The 16,776-nt window shown below is 44.1% G+C and overlaps 1 protein-coding gene across 2 annotated transcripts in view; it reads left to right on the plus strand.

Moving 5' to 3' along the window:
* The window catches only part of arhgef3 (Rho guanine nucleotide exchange factor (GEF) 3), a 175,578-nt gene that overhangs the window by 72,126 nt on the left and 86,676 nt on the right, over positions 1-16,776 (plus strand). For both annotated transcript variants that reach the window (XM_056447652.1, XM_056447654.1), the window contains one exon: positions 5,695-5,757. In XM_056447652.1, the coding sequence (XP_056303627.1) occupies positions 5,695-5,757 (63 nt within the window). The remainder of the gene's footprint in view (positions 1-5,694; positions 5,758-16,776) is intronic.

Genomic DNA, 16,776 nt, shown 5'->3' on the forward strand with positions numbered 1-16,776 from the left:
ATAGCAAAAAGAAATAAGAATTTAATTAATAACAGAAACTCTTAAGCCTGTAGAAGCCTGTAGAAGCCTCTGTGAATGGAGAGGTAAAATAATAGAAAAATCTAGCATTTCTTTTGATTACAAAGGCAGAATGTTTTGTTTTTGGAGAGGAGGTTAATGACAAATGGATGTAAACTCTTTACAGTTTGAAATGATGTATTGTTTGTATCTGCATTACAAAATTAAGTGTTTTGTAGAGCCTGTAATAAAAGTAATCATGAAGCCTGCATTTTTACTTGAAACTGAAGGACAAGTTTGGGTGTTTTTATGATCGTAATGGCTACAGTATGTAAATTACAAGAGTGACCTTTGCATTTTACAAAAAAAGTTCAAATGTTATTACTTTGTAATCATTCACAGAAGAAAGAAAATCATGAATATGGAGCAGCACAAGTATTAAAACCAATAAAATAGTTTTTATTTTCTGTTAAATTTTCTCTTAAATTCTACTTTTAGAGAATATACTAATCAATATGCAGCAGAGCACTGTTCCAGGTCGAACTGACAGCTTAAATAATTATACGGTCTTCTTCATGGTTTTTATACATAACGATAAGACCTAAATTCACCACTGGTGGTGAATTACATGTGCAGCAAGTGTTATTCATGGCTCATGAGTAACACTAGAGCAGCTTCCAGACCTTCACGTGTCCCATTGTTCATATTCATGGATCAGGATGTAGATATTCACTGCACAAACTGCTGGTTGTCATGGAGAATAAACAGTGATGGAGCAACAATAACAAAGCAGGTCATGGAGTCAAAAAGTTGATCGAATCAATTTAGATAAACATCGGTCATCTGCAAAAGCAACTCGACTACAATGCATTGAATGCATTTAACGTAAACAACCGGTCATTGATTTTACAATAAGTTGCTAGGTTGCAAATCCCAAAAATCATTCCTGCCACAGCTGACAGTCATTTGAACACAAACACACTCACAGCTGAAACTTATCATCATTGATTATCTGGATTATTTAAAGGGTCACGAAACACCAAAACACATTTTTCATAAATGTGTCCCATGCTGCTATAAACACAATTAGGACACATATGTTTTACAAAATAGTGAAAATTGGTTGTTTTTTTGTATTAGTTTGAGCAAATTCATTCTTCCGGTTTGTAAACCAGCGTGAAGAGTGGATGTCTCTACCTGCAAGTACATCGTGACGTCTCTGAGTGTGCAGCATTAATTCATGAGAAAGACTTGCTTCAAACCAAACAGCGCGCTCTATTGTGAATGAAATGCAACTTCATTAATATGCATGATAAAAGAAAGTTTTTACCTGTTACAGTGTTCAGATGGCAGAGAGACGCCATGTTGTGTTGCCAAAACAAATGGAAGAACAAGAATTTGGAGACAAGGCTCGTCAGTGTTGTGTTTATAAATGTGCTGCAACGAAGGTTTTGTTTAGATTTCCTGCTATGAGAGCACAACTGGAGTCACGTGTGGATTACAGTTCACGCAACAAAAATATGTTTATAAGGAACATTTTTATCCGAGAGCTTTTTGCATCTGGAAATGGTGAAATCCGGATTTGCCGCTCATCTCCTTTTAAAATGACACAGCTCCAGTTGGTGTTGATTGTCCTGTCTCTACAGATTTGGTAAGTGCGTGTGATCGATGTTCTTTGTTTGTTTATTCAAATGGCAAAGTTAGTTCGTATCGTCAGCAGTACTCTTTCAGTTTTTAAAGACATACCTTCTTAAAAATGATTCAGTTACTAAGTTAACAGTACGTTAATATCACTGCAATATTATAGTACAATATTATATACTGAAAGATCCTCTGTAAATGCTGCTCCCGAATGCAAACATGTAAATACCTTAATCAAACTATTACTGTCGTGTAGGATTTTTGCTGCATTTTGTGACAGGATAGTCCATACACACACGGCTTTCTGAGGCTACATTACCTACCAAATGCATCTAAGTTACAGAGAAATGCAGAGTTTTTTTTTTTCTCCCATTCTCCGTGCCTGAAATGTTCCTAAATAAAAGAGAAAGTGCCAAACTGCAGGTAAAGTCAAAAAAATTATAACTTGGCAAATAATTTGATTACTGTTGTCCATGCAAACACTGTCACTGTCTTTCTCCCCTGCGTCTGTGTTTGTTTTACCTCTGTGAAAATTAGAGCATGCCCAAAGGGAAACTCCCATTTTTATGCAAAACCTTACCTCTTTCCCTCCCCAACACTCCCATCTAAACAAAGCTAGACACACCCACTTTCCTGACTTTTTTCAAACAGGGGGTGGGGGTTTCAGACAGGGGGTTTCGTGGCTCTTTAAACCCCTAGTTCACAAACATATTGCTAAGTATTTTATATCTGTTGAATTCAATTCAAAGCGTGTTCCTTGTTTCTTGTTTTCCCGTGTTTTTGAACTTTAGACTGTTGATCGTGTTTCTGATTTTTTGCTGCCTGCCCTGATCTATTGCCTGTTTTTGAATTACGCTCTTGGATTCTCTACTACACTGTATATGCTGATTTTTGACCCCTTCCTGCCTGACCCTTGTAAATTAAATCTGCATTTGGAACTACCCCTGTCTGCACGTCCTCTTTTTGCAACAGCTATATCATAACATTGCGCAGCTCCCAAAATGATTCTTTCTCTGACAAAATTGTTTCTTAATGAACATTGATCTTGGAATACATTTGGCAACCCCAAAACAGCTGCAAGAGAGCTAGTAAAATCGTCTGACAGCAAATCATATTTGCATATTAAATGAGCTGAACATCAGTTACGAAGCAAATTTTGAGAAAGGAACTTAGAAGTGTTGTTTGGTGTGTGCAATGTTGGTCAGTACTTTAAGATGTGCAGTAGCTAAGTATGTGTACCACAAAATGTCAGAGAAGATAAGACAGAGAAGAATTGCTAAACAATTGCCTTTGTTGGAATCCAGCAATTGATTCGGGATTGGATATGTGAACAAAATATGGCGAATTTTCATTCCTTTCGGGTGGGTTTTAAGTTACCACTGAGCTGGAGATTTTTCTTGGACCTGGCAACTCTACCAGGCTTAAACAGTGTGATTTTTGCTGCTGTTTGAGCTCACAAGCAATTTTTACCATTTGCAGAAATCATATGGAAATCATTAAATATATAGGTTTACTAGAAATGCACAGTTTAGTCTAAATTTTTCTGAATCTCCTAAAACATATCTTAAAATACTCTCTGAAATAAAGGTACGAGAAGGTATACATTTGTATGCAAAGGTTCCTTATTAATACCTTAAGGGTACAAATTAGTACCTAAAAAGTACAAAAATGTACCTCTTGAAATTTTTAGGTACTAATAAATACTTTTAGAGGCACCAATATGAAGAGGTACCATGCAAGTAACAGCACTCATACCTTTATTTCTGAGAGTTGTAGGTTTGACTGTAGTTTTGAGGATTATATCTTTACACCAAAAAATGACTTAACAGTGTCTGTGATTTGTAATGAATACATTTGTCTCACCTATCTGTCTGCATTTGAATCCCACACACAAGGAATTTGTTTTGGTTACAGAAGCTTCCAGTGTACATAAAGTGACAAGTGACAACACAAAATAAATATAAATTCAAGAGTTCACACTTAGATATTGTTTGACAACTGTTAGCAGGTTTGGCATGCTGTCCCAGGAGAGAACCCTGAGCTCGGAGATAGTTAAGCCCAGGGCTCCCGCCTGGTCCATAGAGCATGGGAGTACGAGATCAGGTGGTTCTCGAAAGCTCCTCGTGGTAAAGGAAAAAAGGAGGAGAAGAGGTGTATGGGGGGTTTCTTCGGAAAACGAAGATAAGAGAGTAGTTCTAGCTAGGCTACTTATAGTGAGTTGGGTTTGATCTGATTGGCTAACTAGTAAATGAAGATGAGTGCCCAGCTGCAGTCAATCATATCACGTGCTCCTCTCAAAATTAGTTTGTGAAACTTCACTTCAAGAGTTCACACTTAGATATTGTTTGACAACTGTTAGCAGGTTTGGCATGCTGTCCCGGGAGAGAACCCTGAGCTCAGAGATAGTTGAGCCCAGGGCTCCCGCCTGGTCCATAGAGCATATGAGGGGAGTACGAGATCAGGTGGTTCTCGAGAGCTCCCCAAATACACTTTGGCATTCACACACACTACAACCAATTTTATTTGCCCAATTCACCTAAAGCACATGTGTTTGGACTGTGGGGGGAACCATAATGGTTACTGAATTAATAAAAAAATATATTTGTAAATATATTTGGAGTTGAAGATCCAAATGCAGTATATTAGAAGAAATGTCAGGCAGGCAATGGTCAAAACAGGGACAGTCAGAAGTAGGCAGATAATCTAAAAATCGTAATCAGAGTACAGGCAAATGGTCAAGACAGGCACCAATGAATCAAACGGTAAACAAGACAGGGATCAAAACATGGCAAGACAAACAAAGAAAACTGCTTTGTAATACATGGGGTAAACAAGACTCAGCAAAGTGTCTGTGAAAGTGAGCAGTATATATAGTCCATGTAATCAGTCAATAACGATCTTCAGGTGTGTGTGTGTGTGTGTGTATGTGTCCGGATTATTGTCAGCTGTAGCTCCAATTACAGTTGATTGGCACAAAGCCAATTTGGTAGTTGTATTCATATCAGTGGCAGATTTATGTCGCAGTCACACTCGAGTTTGTGTTTGTGAAATTCTTCAGTACGGCGCTGCGAAAAGGGGCTGTATTAAACAAGATGACTATACATTAAAAAAAGCGAGCGATTGGTCCATATTTTCATTTTCTGTCCAGAGAGGTCATGTCTTGATCATCGATTGATCTCACGCAGTCAAGTGATGCGATTTCGCAGGTCAGAGTTCACCAAGCATTTCTGGTCTGACGCATTCATGAGCGTATGAATGGAAGTCTATGAGGAGAAAAGTCCTGTGTGACCGCAGCTTTAATTCTCCAGCGATCTGCAACTGCCAGATTGCTGGTTATTGTGACAATATTCAAGCTCAAACAATTGTAATATTATGCAAAGCACAACAGTACCTTGTCCAAAAGTACTTACACACTGCTTGAACTTTATTGCTTCTTTCAGAAACTCGTATGTTGTTCAGCAGATCACAAAACTCACCATTTAGATACACTTTTTAAGCCAACAGTTAGGTAATTTTTTCTGAACAGATTTTTTTTGTTGTTTTGATTGCTCCTAAAGGGTTAATTTACCCCAAAATTTAAATTTACTTTCCCTCAAGTGGATCATGAGTTTCTTTATTCTGTTAAACACAAGAGAAGATATGAAGAAAGCTGAGAACCTGTAAATATAAACTTTCATAGTAGGAAAAATTAATTCTATGGAAGTCAATAGTTACAGGTTCCCAACATTTTTCTAAATATCTTCTCTTGTGTTCAACATAAGAACAAAACTCATAAAGGTTTGAAACTAGTAATACTTGAGTAAATGAGGACAGAATCTTCTTTTTTGGGTGAACTATCCCTTTCAGGCCAATGGAATGTATATATGTAAGGATTTTTAAATTCATGTAAAATATATCTCAAAATGATTTCAACATCATTTGTGTGTTATTGTCATTTTTATTTAACTTGATGAACATTTCTAAACAATGTGCAAGCGTAATATGAAACCGATAAAGCATGTCTGTTTGGTAATAATAAAGCACTATGACGGCTGATTATTATTTGTGTTTTTACAGAAGAAGAGGAAGCAGAGGAAGAGAGATGTGGATTCACTCAGCCTGTGCAGCCTGGACATCAATGTGAGTTACAATAATGAGTGTCTACAAATACAGTACCAATAAAACACTGCACTTTTAGAAAACATGTAAATATTGCAAGAGACATGTTCTGAAAGTGAAAAAACAACAACATCCCAGTTGATTATTAGAAATAACTAAAGATATTTTTACAAATAACGCTACGGTTACTAAAGTAACCCTTCGTTCCCCGAGGGGGGGAACGGAAATGCTATGTGGAAACTTCCACTATGGGGATTTCGTCAGAATCCAATCATCTGAAAGAGTATAAAAACGGGCCAATGAAATGCCAATGAGTTGGCAGCGTCAGCGTGCACAGCTGGCGTCAATGACAATCAGTCATGCTATAAAGACGCAGCCAGTGCCATGCTCGACATCCTTTTCTAGCTGAAGAGACTTTCACGCTCAACAGCTAAGGGACAATCGTTGTGGCGAAGGAACATAGCATTTCCGTTCCCCCCCTCGGGGAACGAAGGGTTACTTTAGTAACCGTAGCGTTCCCCTTCGGATGGGGAACTCCAATGCTATGTGGAAACTTCCACTATGGGGAAATCTATGGAAAACGCCACAACGAAAGAACCTTACTGCGTCCCTGGCGAAGGGTGTGCCACGCAGTAGAGCGAGCGCACCTACAACGCCCCGAGACACAGTCTTCCAACGTGTCCCCTGGCCCTCACTTACCTGTTCAGAACAGTTATGTTTTTCGGGGAGTCGCAATAACCCAGTAAAATAGGTTTTGATACGACAGTACGTTGGGAAAGCGTTCAGTCCCGATAGGGAGGACGCTGCGGAGCTCACCTGTTACCCAGAGGGGAGACCTGGTGACAACCTATGGACTAGCCCAGAGATGGGGAGTCCTTGCATAAGGATGGTTAGCGGGGAGGGAAGACACGAGCCTGCCCTAGAAGGGGGGACTATACCGTGGCTGAGTGAACGTATGGGATCGCCAGCGGGGATCACACATAGCAGGCACCTATACCCAGAACGCGGGCTGACCAGCGGGCATGCCGACAACGTAACGGGCCAACACCTGACTCCTCCGCTGAGTCAGGTGCTGGGGGCCTCGGAGGAACTCTGCAGGGTTCGCCAAAGAAATGGGGAACTAAACTGACAAAGCTGAAAAAGCGCACGTATCTCCGGGTTAGGGAGAGTGGCGCAGCAAGCGTGTTTCGACACCTCAACCGAATCGTTTCCTCAATCACCAAGGGTTGCCTAATACCCTTGAGGAAACCGGCTCCACTCGCAGATTGTAACCTTGCAAATGTATTGGGTGTCACCCAACCCGTAGCTCTACAAATGTCTGTCAGAGAGGCGCCGCGTGCTAACGCCCAGGAGGATGCGATGCTCCGTAGTGGAGTGCGCTCTCACCCCCAGGGGACACGGCTCACCCTGGCCCAAAGGCGAGGGAGATGGCATCCACTATCCCGTGGGCCAACCTCTGTTTAGATACGGCACTTCCCATCTGCCGACCACTGTAATGGACAAAGAGCTGGTCAGAGGATCTAAGGCTCTGAGTGTGGTCCACATATATTCGCAAAGCGCGAACAGGACACAACAATGAAAGGGCTGGGTCTGCCTCCTCCGCGGGCAGCGCTTGCAGGCTCACTACCTGATTCTTAAACGGCGTGGTAGGAACCTTGGGCACATAGCTGGGCCGGGGTCTCAGGACAACGTGAGAGTAGGCCGGCCCGAATTCTAGGCACGAGTCACTGACCGAAAATGCCTCCAGGTACCTAACCCTCTTAACCGACGCCAACACGACCAGCAGAGCTGTCTTCAAGGACAGAAATCTCAAGGATACTGAGTCGAGTGGTTCGAAGGGATCCCCACGTAGGCTCGTAGCACTACCGCGAGATCTCAAGAGGGTATGAGAGGGGGGCAGGGTGGAAACATCCGCCTAGCACCTCTGAGGAGCTGGATGATGAGGTTATGCCTCCCCACGGTGCCGCCATCCACGCACCATGATGAGCGGAGATGGTGGCCACGTAAACCCTCAGTGTGGAGCGCGACAGCCTTCGCTCCACCTGTCCTGAAGGAAAGAAAGCACAACACTGATCTGGCAAGATCGGGGGTCTTCTCGGCGAGAAGCGCACCACTCAGTGAATAGACTCCACTCCAGGGCGTAGGCATGCCTCGTAGAGGGTGCACTAGCCTGAGTGATGGTATTAACCACCGCCACCGGTAGGTTACCTAAGTCTTCCTCATCGCGTCTTATGGACCCCACGTGGAGGTTCCACAGAACTAAGCGAGGGTGCCAGATGGTGCCCTGTCCCTGAGAGAGTAGGTCCTCTCTCAAAGGGACTCGCCAGGGGGGGCGTCGCGAGGAGGGAGAGTTCTGATATCCAGGTCCGGTTGGGCCAGGGGCGCAACTAGCAAGACCTGCCCCTCGTCCTCCCTGACCTTGCACAGAACTGCGCGAGTAGGCTCACTGGGGGGAGTGCATACTTACGCATGACTCGGGGTGGAGTCGCCATTCTCCCGGGGAAGGAGCTGCCGTGAGAGCCTGTTGGCCGCACGGTTGAGCCCATCCGGGGTGTGAATAGCAAGCAGCGACTTCAGCCGCGTATGACTCCAGAGGAGCAGACGGCGAGCGAGCTGAGACATGCAGCGGGAGCGTATACCCCCCATCCGGATGGAATACGCTACCGCGGCCATGCTGTCCGTCCTGACCAGCACGTGTTGCCCCCCTCAGCACCGGTAAAAAGCGGCGCAGAGCGAGAAACACTGCCAACAGCTCTAGGCAGTTGATATGCCAATGCAGCTGGGTTCCCCTCCACAGGTCCGCAGCAGCATGCCCGCTACACACGGCCCCCCCACCCCATACTAGAGGCATCTGCCGAAACGACAGCCTGCCTGGACGCCTGACCTAGGGGCACACTGGCCCGTAGGAAGGAGGGGTCCTTTCCAGGGGGTGCGGGTGCGGTGACACAGCGCAGTGACAGTCACTCGGTGTGGGCCCGCGTGCCATGCGCGTCTGGGGACCCGATCGTGAAGCCAATGCTGTAGTGGTCTCATATGGAGCAATCCGAGCGGCGTGGCCGCGGCTACGGATGCCATATGCCCCAGGAGCCTCTGAAATAATTTCAGGGGGACCACTTTTTTTCCTGTCGAACTCTCTCAAACAGTTCAGCATTACCTCGGCGCGCTCTCGTGAGAGGCGTGCCTCCATAGTGATCGAGTCCAGCTCCAACCCGAGAAAGGAGATGCTCTGCACGGGGGCGAGCTTGCTCTTTTCTCGGTTGACCTGAAACCCCAACGGGCGGAGGTGCCGGAGCACCTTGTCTCTGTGCATAATCAATTGCTCCCGAGAGTGGGCTAAAAATCAGCCAGTCATCGAAATAATTGAGCGTGCGGATGCCGGCGAGCCGAAGGGGCGCGAGGGCACCCCCCGCGAGCTTGGTGAAAACTCGCGGAGACAGAGAGAGCCCGAAGGGGAGGACCGTGTATTGCCACGCTCGACCTTCAAACGCAAACCGCAAAAACTGCCGGTGGCGTGGAAGTGTGGAGATATGAAAATACGCGTCCTTCAGATCTATTGCTGCAAACCAATCCTGAGGACGAACGCATCGCGTGATGCGCATCTGCGTAAGCATTCCGAAGCGCAGCCTGTGAAGGCAGCGGTTCAAAATGTGCAGATATAGGATTGGCCATAGCCCACCGCTTTTTTTTTTTTTTTTTTTTTTGGGGCACGATGAAGTGCGGGCTGTAAAACCCGCGCTCCATCTCGGCTGGAGGGCCGGCTCGATTGCATCCTTCGCCAGGAGGACAGCAATCTCCTCTCGCAAGACAGGGGCGGACGCAGGACTGACCCTGGTCGCCCGTGAACCTGGGAGGCCGTTTAGCGAACTGAATCGCATAGCCGAGTCTGGTCGTATGGATGAGCCATTGCGATGGGCTGGCCCGCGCTAACCAGGCAGGCAGAGCCCCCGCAAATGGTCCCACCCGCACGATCGCTGACGTGCCAGCGGCGGGGCAGCGTGGAGTGAGTGGGCTCATCCGGGGAGCGCTGGGGTCCCACAGGAGAGCAGGAGAGGAGATGTTCTCGTCTCGCACTCAAACTCCAGGAGAGGGGCTGGGAGTGGAGAGAAAGGAGACCGTTCTCTCGTGCTCCATGAGCCATTGGCGAAATGCACCGATCCTGCGAGCTGGAAGGCATAGCGTCCCAGACTGGCAGTGTTCGGGCTGTCACATCCAGAGGAGGGGAAAAGTGCTCTTTCACTGAGGATTTTGATGGCGTTTTTTTTTTTTTTTTTTTTTTTTTTTTACGCCTTTAAATAACGTGCCCCGCCCTCCAGCGGGGAAAGAGCAAATTCCCTCCTCCCCAGATGGCCCGCCTCAGGGACGCTTCGCGGTCCGTTTTACCGAACTTGCGGGGCCCTGGGCGGGGGACGCTGGTTGCCGGCGCGATGCTCGGCGCAGCCGCGTGGCCGGAGGCGCAGGCGGGGGCGGCGAAGCAAAGCTGCGGGCGGGCGTCCTCGGCGAAAAAGCAGTGGATGTGGATGGCTCGGCGGGGGGGAGCGGTCATACAATCCCGCCGATAGAGACCTCGCCCATCGCCTCCGACTGCTCTATCACCGGCGTGAATTCCTGGGCGAATTCACCGCCAGTGTCGCCGAACAGGCCAGCCTGGGATATGGGTGAGTTAAGAAAGCGAACCTTGTCAACGTCACGCACATCACCAGGTTTAGCCTGAGGTGGCATTCCTGGATCACGGATGTGATCATCGTCCTTCCCAGGGCACACACAGCCGACTTTTTTTTTTTTTTTTTTGTAAGAGCATAGTCGGTTGCGGTGCGGAGCGCATGCTCAGTCCTGGGTCAGAACCATCCTCGCGCAGCCGGGCCAGCGCCTGCGCTTGGTAGCGCTGGTAGGTGGCCATAGCGTGCATGGTGAGGGGGAAGGCGCACGCAGCACACTGCGTGAGCCTACTGTGCCCATCCAGGAAGAAGGGGATGGGGAGGCTTAGAAGGTCTCGCCTTCATCCTCCACATCACACCCCTCTAATCGGTCCGGCCGCGGAGCTGGGGGATAAACCATCTCCAGAGCCACGGCCGAAGCAGCCTGGGGAAGCACAGCCGCAAAGTCTGCTTCTGGATTCGAAGCCGCGCTCAAAGTCCCGGAGGGAGCGAGCGGGTTCGAATCCTCGTCAGACCTTGACAGCCCAACCTCCAAGGATGGTGAGGATGGAAGCGCACGCAGATCGGGCAGAAAAAAGTGCCCTCAGGACAGCGTGAGCTTACTGTGCACTTCCGGGAAGAAGGGGACGGGAGGCTTTGAAGGTCTTGCCTCCTTATATCCTCCACATACACCCATCTAGTCGGTCCGGCCGCAGGGCTGGGGGATAAACCATCACCAGACCCACGGCCGAAGCAGCCCGAGAAAGCACGGCCATCACGTCTGCTTTTTAGATGCTAACGCCGCGCTCTCCTCCCCGGAGGGAGGGAGCGAGCGGGCTCGCATCCTCATCAGACAATGACAGCCCATCCTCCGATGCAGCGATGGACATCTGACCCCCGGTGTCATCAGGTGAGAGAGCGACCATCCAAGGACGGAGCGCTTCTCTTCACCTGAAGCTTGGATGGAGCGCGTGGAGGAGCGAGAGGTCCACGGCCCGGGGGCGGCGGATTTACTCTCACTGAAACCCTCAGATCTGCCCGAGTGCCAACCGCAGTGCGGGGGACAACTGGGGTGGGTGGCTCTTTTGCAAGAGCGAGCCGCGATCTTAACTGCGCAACAGACATGACATCAGTGATGGCATGCACTGCCCGCGAGCACCGCATTAACATGCTGGACCCCCAGACATGAAACGCTGTGCTCGTGCCCATCATCCGGGGATAGGAAACCACCGCATCCAGAAACGCACGGTCGGAGTGACGTCTTGAAAAAGACGCGCTGCACGACCGTGTTGCTCTCTTAGGAAAGCTTTTTTCCTATATACAAACCGCTCTTGGAGGACCGGACCCAAAGGACGCCAGGCAAGGGAGAAATACCCAGCTCGACCATCTGCCACTGCGTATACGCGCTCTGGACCGGGAGAAGCTGCTTCTCGATCTCTCTCTGTAGACACAGGTTGGAGATACCCTCAAAGACTCTCTCAGAAGCTTCGTGAAAGGCTCTGAAAGCGAAAGGATGTCGAGCATGCCACTGGCTGCGTCTTTATAGCATGACTGATTGTCATTGACGCCAGCTGTGCACGCTGACGCTGCCAACTCATTGGCATTTCATTGGCCCGTTTTTATACTCTTTCAGATGATTGGATTCTGACGAAATCCCCATAGTGGAAGTTTCCACATAGCATTGGAGTTCCCCATCCGAAGGGGAACAGCAGATAAAGCCAAACAGGGGTGCGTTTTCAAAATCCATCGTTAGCCAACTAAGATCGAAAGTTGCGTTGTTTCAAACGTAGTTCATTGATTTGCCATTTCCCAAATCCATTCTTCCAACAAACATTCGCAAACTGCGTCGCAATTTTGTACGATTGCAACTACACCTCTACAGCTCCTGGCTGTGCTCCTAGGGGCATAGTTCCTGGCTTTGTTCTGTTCCCAGTTATCCCCCTATGCCCTATTCATTTCGAACGTTCCAACATTTAAGTTTGGAATGATTTGAAAAAAAAAACACATTAAAGTCATCTCTCTTAGGTGTAATTTGCTTTCAAAGTATCTTTACAGTTCAGTTTTAGCGATCTTCATTTTGACAATTGTGCTCCCTTCATAGTGCACTTTAAAATCATTTATGCCATTTTGAACACAGCCGTGGCTCATGACGAAAGCTATAGGTGACCTATTATTTAAAAGTGGAACCTTTTATGTTACGTCTCCAAAGCTTGTGAAAACAAAAATATACATCAATAATTTTAATTTATAGTAGGTTATTTATTAATAAATGTATCTGTATGACATGGGCCTGTGGGTTAGAAGATTTCTGCAGTGGTTTAAATGTGTCATATTGTAAAAGTAGACTTTTACAATAAATAAAATAAAAAAATAAATAAACAATATCCTACCTAATCAAAAAATAAATAAATAAATAATAATAATAATAATTATTATTATTATTATTTATTTATTTTTTTCTTCATTTCATGATAAATAGCCTACTGTAAATTACAACCAATAACGATTTATATGGTTTATATATGAGATTAAAAGTTGTGTTAGCCAAGTGGTTTTTAGTTTTAGAAAATAATTTGGATTATTCTCAATAATAGTTGTAATGGAAACATTGGCCCTATATGTGCCATTTACATATATTTCAATTAATATGGAAAGCGAGTGCATGTTTTTTATCAAAACTATTTTGGATTTTTTTATGCATGTTAGTGGAAAACAATATAATTTGCGCAAAAAAAATATGGGGTTTTTCTTTTTAGAAGTTGTTACTCCACCCCGTTTAGAGCATCATTATGGGCGTTTTACGATATAACTAACGTGGTTCAAATGACGGATCTGTGACAGAGAAACCACGGTTTTGAGAAACACTCCTCACTACATCGTCCTTTTCTCAAATGATGCATCGTACTATGATAGTTCAGTCGCGAGTTATGTTGTTGTTTGGGAAACGCACCCCAGGTTAGTTAATCAGAACCTGATGTAAAAATGACTCTTAAAGGTGTTAAAGTTGCTGACTGAACCCATGAAAACACCTTTTTTGGTATAAATTGCTAAATAAATTTGTGAAATTGCTTAATGCTAAAAAACCAAAGAATTTAATAAACAGGTGTTATTTAGATTTTTTCCAGCATTCCTTTGATTACTGACAGCTATTACAATCATAAAATTGAATTAAAATCTTGTGTTACTGTAATACTTTAGCTTCTGCTCTAGTAATATCTGTGAGAATCAGCATTTCTTTTGTGCCAAGGCCTTTTTGCGAAGATGAATCAGCTGAAATGGAAAACATTGATCACAAAAGCTATTCGTACTGACTAAATTGCATGTGCGAACAGGAAAATTACCTTGTTTTAAAGGTCAGTCTTCTGCATCTCACTTCCTAATGCACATGAATAAAAGCCCTGTAATTGCAAGGTATTAATAGAAGTGTATGATTGCCTGTTTTTGCTCTTGTACTGCAAAATAGCTGTATTCCACACTGGCAGGAGCTCTGTTGTATGTCACTATAAATGTTCTGACTTGAAATGACAGCACACATCTCTCAGACAGGTCTTTACGTTTATACATAGTACTGTATGACACTGAAGGATGTTTAGTTCTGTGTATATGTGTAGCTGTGCATGGAACAGCCATACATTTTTGCTTTAATGTCTGTGACTCCCACTATCTGGGTTGTTTCATTCCCTTAAGATACTTTATTTCTCTCTTATCATTCTGCTGGCTGCTTTATGGAGGCATTTAAAGGGACGGCACATCTGTCTTATGATCATACTGGAAATTGTCCAACCATGTCTTATTTTTAAGACCCGCGGTTTAGTGCAGATGAGCTTATAAAACTGCTAGAACTGACGTGACACAGCATTTATTGGTAAATTCTTCAGGCACTTTTTTTTCCTTTCAGTGGCAGTTTTAATAGTAACATCTGTTTTACATCAGATATATACAATCATCTTTATATTTTCTGTATTTTTGTTTACTCATATATGTTCATTAATGTCCAAATATACTTATATGGGTGAAATGTGGTTTTATATACATAAAAAAAATAAATAAATAAAAAAATAAAATTAAATAAAATTTTAAAAAATATTATATTATTAATATTATATATATATAATGTAGGAAATACTGTGAAGATCTCCTTGCTCTGTTGAATATCACCTGGGAAATATCAAGGGGCCCTATCATACACCCGGCGCAATAAGGCGCAAGACATGTTTGGCACGATATGTTGCTATTTTCAGACCAGCGCAACAGTAATTTTCCATGTTGTGTAAATAGCAAATCCATTTACGCCACTTTGTGGACTCATGGGTGTGCCAGTCTAGAAAGGAGGTGTGTTAAGGCCATTGTTGTCGTGTTGCTATTTAGAATTTTGAGGAACTGAAATAGACTGCGCAAATGACCAGCTGAAAGCAGGTCTAAAGTCCAGCGCAGAGCACGTTAATTATGCGCCTATGTGGGTTTAAACGCGAACTCATTGCTTAATACACACAGAATGTACAGTAATTCTGTCAGGGTTCTGCCACTCTGGTCTTGTAAATTCTTGTTTTGGTGGCAGAGTCCAGACACTAGCTCTTTCTTGTCCTGTATGTCATTGTGTCTCTGTATGAGAGCCATTTGTGAGCACGCTTGGACCGTGCGCGTTCCCTCTTGATGCGTGCGTGTGAGGTCTGGACATGTTTGCGATTGTGTGCTCCCGGGTGTATTACCAATTATTAGTTTATTAGGTTCACCTGTTTGTGTGTCAATTTACTTCTGCTTATAATCTCCTCATGTCTGCTGTCCTGTGCCAGTTCGTCTTTATTGCCTTGTCCTGTTGTGTGTGTTCCAGTCCTGATCCCTGCCAGCCTGCCCAGTCTAGTTTGTTCTGTTTGTTTATTTGTTTTGTTAATGTTTTCCCCCTCGGGGTAGTTTGTTATGCATTTTATTCTATTTTATTATAAACAAATACTTATTTACCCTGCACTTGGGTCCTTGCTCCTTTTTCCCACCATGAATCCTGACAAATACACAAATATCTTTACATATGAAAACAATTAAAGGATTAAAATGTTACAAAAATGATTATTTTCTACAGAAATATAAAAACCACAACCTCCATGCCTTCACCTCGGGGGGCTTTTTTCAGTTTATTCATGACAGTTTGCATTTGTTTAATGTTATTATTATTATTATTAGCAGTATTGTTTATTATATGCATATTAATATTTGTTTTATTAAAAACAAGTTTAGATTTTGGCGACGTCTGCATCACCATATGTGACATAAGTCCCGTTTGTGTGTTTGGATATAATTAGAAAATTAAGGAAATTATAATTGAATTTAGAAATAGCTTTTAAAACACATCTTTGTGCTTAACAAACAAAATTAAATATGTAAGCTAATGGATGTCTTTAGTGGAGTGAGTTTCCACTGTTTCCTTACTCCACCAAAGTAAAGGAGTAGAGTAAAGAGTAAAAGTAAAGTAAAATGAAAGTAAAGAGGCCGAATGAAAGAATAAATAAATAAAGTGTTTTACTGTTTTCTCGCTAGTGAGGCATTTAGTCTTTCGACTCACAAGGTCCGCCATGTAAATAGCAAATGCGTCATGGCGCGACGCAACTGACTCTTAAAGGGAATGTGAGATGAGATTCTGATTGGTTCAAAACCCACCCATAACTCATTAGGAGAATAGCCCTGTTAGACCATGCACAAGGGTGCAAACTGTATTTTTCCATCCTTAAAATAGCAAAAGTGGATTCAGGCATGCCTTTAATGCTTTTGTGCCATGAGCTTTAGACTTTGAGCCTAGATTGTTAAAATAGAGCCCAAGGTCATAATTGTTAACAAATATTTTCCCCCAGCACGACACACAACAACCAGAGTAATAAAATATTGTCAGATTATTGTTCTTCTGTGCTGAATTTAGTGCTACTTATTAAACATTTCACTTTGAATATTTAGCAAAATTTACGAGAACAAACCAACATCATTTTACAAAATATGTCAAATTTTGCAGGAATTTTCCCACCACAGGCGAGTTTTCCAGTGGGTTGCAAAATGAAGTCCAGTAACATCTCAATTTTCCATGAACTCCATTTGTCAAAACATTATAATTTTGAATTATAACAGAAGCAAGCGATTACATCCATGTTCTTCATGGCACATCCCCTTTTCAGCATCTCATTATTTATGACGCAGTGTCTGTTTGATTGATTTTAGAGCTGCAGGCTTTTGGAGGTTTCTGCAGAGGTCAAAGCGCAGTATGGATATAATAACAGTTATTCCAGCTGAATTGGACATAATTGCAGCTCTCTGCTTTTATAGTTGAAGGGGTCTGAAGGGTTTTTTTCTGCAGACATCAGAGAGACAACCCACAATGCAATGCTTGAGAGAATGACACATTTCATACATGAACCTGTGATTG

The sequence above is a fragment of the Danio aesculapii genome, chromosome 22, assembly GCF_903798145.1.
Source record: "Danio aesculapii chromosome 22, fDanAes4.1, whole genome shotgun sequence".
Classification (NCBI taxonomy): Eukaryota; Metazoa; Chordata; class Actinopteri; order Cypriniformes; family Danionidae; genus Danio; species Danio aesculapii.